The sequence below is a fragment of the Belonocnema kinseyi genome, chromosome 6, assembly GCF_010883055.1.
Source record: "Belonocnema kinseyi isolate 2016_QV_RU_SX_M_011 chromosome 6, B_treatae_v1, whole genome shotgun sequence".
In the NCBI taxonomy this organism is placed as follows: domain Eukaryota; kingdom Metazoa; phylum Arthropoda; class Insecta; order Hymenoptera; family Cynipidae; genus Belonocnema; species Belonocnema kinseyi.
The window spans coordinates 47,577,650-47,585,628 of NC_046662.1; the positions used below are offsets into that span (position 1 = coordinate 47,577,650).

The following is a 7,979-nucleotide window of genomic DNA, read 5'->3' on the forward strand; positions in this document are numbered from 1 at the left end:
TTTTTTGTAGCAAAATATTCTTTTTAGTTGAAAAATTTATATTTTTCGTTGAAAATTTCCTTCTTTTGTATAAAATTAAACTGAAATTGAAATTTATTGAAAAGTAATTTTTAATTGTATATTTAACTGTTCCATTTTTTTGTTAAAAACTTCAATATTTTTTAGATAACAATGCCACTGTTGGGTTAAAAATTAATTTTTTCGTAAAAATTTAATCTTTTTAGATCATAATTAATTTGTTTCTTGCAAAATTTTACTATCCGTTTTTAAATTGAAAATTGTTCTTTTTTACTTAAGGATTTAAGTATTTTGTTAAAAATATTTTGCAGCACATTATTCTCCTTGGTGGAAAAATTTATATTTTTCGTTGAAAATTTATTTCTTTGGTATAAAATTAAATTGAAATTTTATTGAAAAGTAATTTTTAATTGAATATTTAACTGTTCCATTTTTTAAACTTCAATCTTTTTCAGATAAAAATGCCACTGTTGGGTTGAAAATTCATTTTTTCTTCATAAAAATTTCATCTTTTTAGATCATAATTGATCTGTTTCTTGAAAATTTAACCATTTTGTTGAAACATAATTTTATTTCGTTGCCAATTATTTCTTTTTAACTAAAAATCCATCTATTTTGATGAAAAGTAAATTAATTTTTTTTTTTGTAAATTTATATTCTTGGGTTGAAAATTCTATTATTTCATTTAAAAACTCGTCCTTTTTGGCTTGAAAGTTCCACAACTTGGTATCAAATTCAACTATTTCTTATAAACTTAAAATGTTTTGTAGAAAACTTTATCAAAATGTAACTACATTAATATTGGTTAAAAAATAATTAATTTGAATTAAATTTAAGTTTGATTAAATTTAATTAAAAATTAAATTAATTTATTTTAAAAATTCGGCAATTTATTCACCAATTTTTAGAGAAAAACAATATAAACTAAAAATTAATAAAATAAAATTTGTTCTAACGTCATGCATGTAATTTGTTGCAAATTCGCATTTTCTGGTAGAAAATTCAACTATTTAGTTAAAAATGTATGTATTTTGTCAGAGATTGTTTTGTTTTTTTCTGGTAGAAAATATTTTTATCTAGGTGAGGATTCAAGTTTTTTATGAAAATTTCGTTTTTTAATTTTTTTTTTTTTGGTTAAATAGAACTGTTTTATTTTTTTTATGTTCTTGAAATACCAATTATTACATTTTTCGTTCAAAATTCTTCTTTTTTGGTTAAAAATGTATGTATTTTGATCTTGAAAAGTCAACTGGAATCTTTTTTTTTAGAAAAATTCAACCATTTGGTAGAGAATTTTGTTTAAAAATTCATATTTTGACCGTGAAAAGTCAATTAAAATATATTTTAGCAGAAAATTCAACAACTTTTTTTTTGTGATTTATCTTTTTGATTGGAAAATTTATCTGTTTAATTGAAATTCTCCCTTTTTGCTATGAAAAAAAATTAATTTTCTTCTTTTAAAATTTCATTTTTGTTGGGTAAAAATGCAACTGTTCGGTTGAAAATTAAATTATTTTGTAAAAAATACTTTTTGGTTAAAAATTCTACTGTTTTGTAGAAAATTTAAATTGTGGTTTTGAAAAAAGAACTGAAATCTTTTTAAGAATAGACTTGTTTTTTAAATTAAAAATTCGTCTTTTTTCTCGTAAAAACTTATTTCTTGTTTAAAAATTCATATTTTGGCCGTGAAAAGTCAACTGGAATATTTTTTGGATGAAAATTCAACTCTTTTTTTCAAACTTGTTTTTATTAATTCACCTGTTTCAAAGGAAATTTAAATTTTTTTGGAGAAAAATGCAACTATTTGATAGAGAATTCCACAATTTTATTAAAAATTCATCATTTTTGGCCATCTTTCTGGACGGGAAATTCGATTTTTTAATAGAAACTTAATTCTTGTTTACAAAATCATATTTCAATCGTGAAAAGTCAACTAAAATTCTTCTTTGTTGCTTGAGCGTTAAACTATTTTTTTTCTCAAAGATTTTGTTCAATCAATTTGTTAAGAAATCCTTTTTTTTAAGATTTATATTTTTAGTTAAAAATTCATTTCTAGTTGAAAGTATTAAAATTTTCTTCAATACTAATCTTTTTTTCTTTTGGTTTTAAATTAATGTTTTAACAGAAAATGTAAGAATTAAAAAGAATTTAAAAGAATTTCGAAAGTTTCTAAGAGAATAAACAATTTTTTTTTAATTGTTGGGAAAATTTAGAAGATTTTAAGGTAATTTTAAAAAATTTTGAATGATATTTGTAAATGCAACTATTGGATAGAGAATTTAACAATTTTATTAAAAAGTCATCATTTTTGCTTAAAAATTCGTCGTTTTGGACGGAAAATTCCATTTTTTTCCCTAGAAACTTAATTCTTGTTTAAAAAATCATATTTCAATCGTGAAAAGTCAACTAAAAATGTTTTTTAACCGAAACTTAAAATATTTTATTGAAAACTTATATATTTTTTAAATAAAAACTCATCCGTTTTAAGTAAAACTTCCTCTTTTTGGATAAAAATGCAACTATTTTGTAGAGAATTCAACAATTTTGTTTAAAAAGTCATCCTTTTTTTATTAAAAATTCGTCTTTTTGGATTGAAAATTAAATTTTTTTTGGTGTAGAAAGTTATTTCTTGTTTCAAAATTCATATTTTGATCGCGAAAAGTCTACTAAAATCTTTTTTAACAGAAAAATCAACTTTTTTAGTAGAAATTTAATTCCTTTTTTTTAAGAAAATTCAACTTTTTGCTTGAATAATTTTGTTGAGAAATATTTTTTTACAAGATTTACATTTTTAGTTGAAAATTCATCTCTTTGGTTGCAAGTTTAACTATTTTGTAGAAAATTCATCTTTTTTTTATTGGTTTCAAATTAATTTTTTAATTAAATATGTAATTTTTCCATTTTTTTTAAAGATAATAACAAGATAATATTTTTTAGTTTGAAATTCTCATTTTTTGGTATAAAAAATAATCATTTTCTGTGTTGAAGATTTCATTTTTGTTGGCTAAAAATGCAACTGTTCCGTTGAAAATCAAACTATTTTGTCAAAAATACTATTTCGATGAAAATTCGACTGTTTTGTTGAAAATTTAAATTTTGATGTTGAAAAATGAACTGAAATCTTTTCGGAATGAAAGTTGAACTTCCTAATAAAAAAATGGTCGCTTTTTATTAAAAATTCCTTGGCTTTAGTACAAATTTCATCTTTCTTCGATGAAAATGCAACTATTTGATAGAGAATTCAACAATTTTATCAAAAAGTCATCCTTTTTTCTTAAAAATTCGTTTTTTGGACTAAAAATTAATTTTTTTGTGTAGGAACCTATTTCTGTTCTAGAAATTTAACTATTTAGTTAAAACTTAAAAAAAAATTAAAATTTATCTGTTTTAAGACAAATTTAATATTTTTTGGAGAAAAATGCAATTATTGGATCGAGAATTCAACAATTTTATTAAAAAGTCATCCTTTTTTCTTAAAAATTCATCTTTTTGGACTAAAAGTACAATTTTTTTTTCTAGAAACTTATTTCTTGTTTAAAAAATCATATTTCGATTGTGAAAAGTCAACTAAAATGTCTTTTTAATAAAAATGTATCCGTTTTAATATAAAATGTCTATATTTCTATCAAAATGCAACTTTTAAATTTAAAATTCTTTTTGTTGCTTAATATTCAACTATTAAAAACCTGTTTTTTTTTTTAATAAAAACTTATTTCTTGTTTAAGAAATTATATTTCGATCTTGAAAAAATAACTAAAATCTTTTTTATTTAATTTTAATATATTTAATTTTTTAGTTTAGTAAATATATATATCTTTTAAAATTAATTTTTGAACTGAAAATGTAACTTTTCCATTTTTTTAAATTGGTATCTTTTTGTTTTAAATTCTCATTCTTGGTATATAAAAAAAAATTTTGGCTTAAATTTTCATTTTTTTGGGTAAAAATGCATTAGTTTCGTGGAGAATGAATATTTTCTGAAGTCATATTTTTTGTTTGAAAATTCAATTTTTGCAGAGAAAATTCAAATTTTGTAGAGAAAATTCGTTTTTTGTTTTGAAGGATTTTTAAAGCTTTTTAAAAATTTTGAAAAAGTGCGAGATAAGGAAAACATTTCTCTCAGATTACTAAGAAAATTTAGATTGATTTTTTATTTGAAACTATTAAATCAAAGAGAAATTTTTTTTATTTCTAAATATTTAGAACGAATTCAAATATTTTCAAAAAAATCTGAAACATTGCAATTTTTGGTTTACAGATTAGCAGGATTAAGTTTTTTAAAAAAAGAAAATGTATTTCTTTCCAAAAAAATAAGATTTTTAAGCATTTTAAAACGTTACAAGAGAATAACGAAAATTTCTTAGAATACCTCGGAAACTTTAAGAATATTTCAAGGCAATTTGTTTTTTAATTTTGAAAAGTATTTAAAATTTGAAGAAAATTGCAACTATTATCTTAAAAATTTAATTATTTTATTAAAAATTCGAGTGTTTTTTTTTAATCCATTTTTTACAGCAGAAAAGGCATTTTTTGTTAAAAATAAATTATTAAATTTAAAAATTTTGAATTTTAATCTGAAATACTCTTTTTGAAATTTTCAATCAAATAGATACATTTTTGAATAAAGTGAAAAATTCCTAAAATAGGTGACAAAAGGTGAATAGGTGACACTCTGATGACTCAGCGATCACTTAAAAATTTATTAATTTTATTAAAAATTCAAGTCTTTTTTTTAAATCCATTTTTACAGAAGAAAAGGAATTTTTTGTTTAAAATTAATTATTAAATTGAAAATTTTTGAATTTTAATCTGAAATTCTCTTTTTGAAATTTTCAACCTAAAAATATACATTTTCCAATCAACAAAAGCAAAGAAAATGTCAATTAAATGCAAACGAATTTTCAATCAAATAGATACATTTTCATCCAAAGAAATTAATTATCAATGATAAAAGATACATTTTTAAATAAAGTGAAAAATTCCTAAAATAGGTGAGAAAAACAAAATGTGAATAGGTGACACTCTGTGATCACTTAAAAACTTATTTATTTTGTTAAACATTCAAGTGTTTTTTTTAAATCCATTTTTTACAGAAGAAAAGGAATTTTTTGTTTAAAATTAATTATTAAATTGAAAAATTTTGAATTTTAATCTGAAGTTCTCTTTTTGAAATTTTCAACCTAAAAATATAAATTTTCTATCAACAAAAGTAAAAGAAAATGTCAATTAAATGCAAACGAATTTTCAATCAAATAGATACATTTTCATCCAAAGAAATTAATTATCAATGATAAAAGATACATTTTTAAATAAAGTGAAAAATTCCTAAAATAGGTGACAAAAACAAAATGTGAATAGGTGACACTCTGTGATCACTTAAAAACTTATTTATTTTGTTAAAAATTCACGTGTTTTTTTTTAAATACTTTTTTTACAGCAGAAATGGCATTTTTTGTTAAAAATAAATTATTAAATTGAAAATTTTTTTATTTTAATCTGAAATTCTCTTTTTGAAATTTTCAACCTAAAAATATAAATTTTAATATATTAAAATATAAATTATTAATGATAAAAGATACATTTTTGAATAAAGTGAAAAATTCCTAAAATAGGAGACAAAAGTTGAATAGGTGACACTCTGATGACTCAGCGATGACTTAAAACTTTATTTATTTTGTTAAAAATTTAAGTCTTTTTTTTAAATCCATTTTTACAGAAGAAAAGGAATTTTTTGTTTAAAATTAATTATTAAATTGAAAAATGTTGAATTTTAATCTGAAATTCTCTTTTTGAAATTTTCAACCTAAAAATATACATTTTCCATCAACAAAAGTAAAAGAAAATGTCAATTAAATCCAAACGAATTTTCAATCAAATAGATATTTTTTCAACCAAAGAAATTAATTATCAAAGATAAAAGATACATTTTTGAATAAAGTGAAAAATTCCTAAAATAGGTGACAAAAGGTGAATAGGTGACACTCTGATGACTCTGTGATGACTTAAAAATTTATTTATTTTGTTAAAAATTTAAGTCTTTTTTTTTAAATCAATTTTTTACAGAAGAAAGGCATTTTTTGTTGAAAATCAATTATTAAATTGAAAAATTTTTTATTTTTTATTCTGAAATACTCTTTTTGAAATTTTCAACCTAAAAATATAAATTTTCCATCAGCAAAATTAAAAGAAAATGACAATTAAATGCAAACGAATTTTCAATCAAATATATACATTTTCAACCAAAGAAATTAATTATCAATGACAAAAGATACATTTTTGAATAAAGTGAAAAATTCCTAAAATAGGTGACAAAAGTTGAATAGGTGACACTCTGATGACTCAGCGAGAAAAGGAATTTTTTGTTTAAAATTAATTATTAAATTGAAAAATTTTGAATTTTAATCTGAAATACTCTTTTTGAGATTTTCAACCTAAAAATATAAATTTTCTATCAACAAAACTAAAAGAAAATGTCAATTAAATGCAAACGAATTTTCAATCAAATAAATATTTTTTCAACCAAAGAAATTAATTATCAGTGATAAAAGATACATTTTTGAATAAAGTGAAAAATTCCCAAAATAGGTGACAAAATTGGAAATAGGTGACAAAAGGTAGTTTTTTTTTTTTTAATCCATTTTTTACAGCAGAAAAGGCATTTTTTGTTAATAATAAATTATTAAATTAAAAAATTATGAATTTTAATCTGAAATACTCTTTTATTTCGTTTATAAAAAATGCAACGTTAAAAGTTTTACAAGATTAAAATGGTGGTATTTGAATATTAATTAATGATGATGGAAAATGAAAAATTAGTCAAGGAAAAATGAGAAAATTTGGAAAAACTTACCGAAAGCTAGACCAAAAATGACGACACTCATTTCCGTCGAAAGTAGGAAAAATCGAACTGTCACCCATAGCACCTTGTCCGCTTTGCCGCCGACTGATGCTGCTGCATTGACAGTCATCGAGACGACGCATCGAATCACCGAAATTGCGACATTACAAATCACAAGACCATAAAATGCTAAAAATATTGGACTACTTGTCGCTCGAAGTTTGAGTCGCGCTCTATTAAATCTGATGATAATGAATAGGAGCAACAATAGATTCGGAATTAGAATCATCACGTCCCATATTCGCACCCTAAAAATAATTAACATTTTTTTCTTTTTTTATCAGCTTCAGAAAAATTATTCGCAGTTTGAAATGTCTTCAGGCCTCGGACTCACGACAGAGATCAAAAATTGTGTCATAAAATTTGTTTTAAAGTTATTAACAATTACAGTCATCACATTCCCTTTTGTCGTCAAAAAAGGTGAATAGGTAACATTTTTTTCTTCTAAAATAGGTGATAAACAAATGTTAAATAAGACAAAAATTTTATAGTTTGTTGTAAATCGAGATATGCCCAGAAGTTTTTTTTCTCTTTTTTTTTCCACTGAGAACTAATTTTCAATTAAGAAAATATATATAAATAAAAACTATTTTTTTTTTACAAAAACAGTTAATTGTTTACAACATAGTTGAATCCGTTACCAAATTGTTGATTTTTCAAACAAAAAAGATGAATAGTCTGCATTTGTAAACACTAAAATTTCAACTTTTAACCAAAAAATTAAGAAGATGAAAACTAATTTTCTACAATAAAGATGAATTTTATACCAAATTATTTAATTTTTAACAAAATAGTTTAATCGCCAACCAAAATAGATTAAGACTTCAAATAAGAAATTGCATTTTTAACAAAAAGAGATGAAATTTCTACCAAAAAATGAATTTTCCACCAAGAAAAAATTTTCCGTCAAAAATGAAAAATAATGTTAAGCAAATTGTTGAATTTTCAACAAAAAACATTATTGTTTATCAAAAAATGTCATAGTAGATATTTCCACAACAAAATTTATATATATATATATATATATATAAATCTTTTTTAACAAAAAATAAAAATATTTTAT

General features: G+C 21.4%; 1 protein-coding gene across 2 annotated transcripts in view; it reads right to left on the reverse strand.

The window, feature by feature from the left end:
- The window catches only part of LOC117175128 (transmembrane protein adipocyte-associated 1 homolog), a 53,713-nt gene that overhangs the window by 22,898 nt on the left and 22,836 nt on the right, over positions 1-7,979 (reverse strand). For both annotated transcript variants that reach the window (XM_033364704.1, XM_033364703.1), the window contains exon 3: positions 6,869-7,164. In XM_033364704.1, the coding sequence (XP_033220595.1) occupies positions 6,869-7,164 (296 nt within the window). The remainder of the gene's footprint in view (positions 1-6,868; positions 7,165-7,979) is intronic.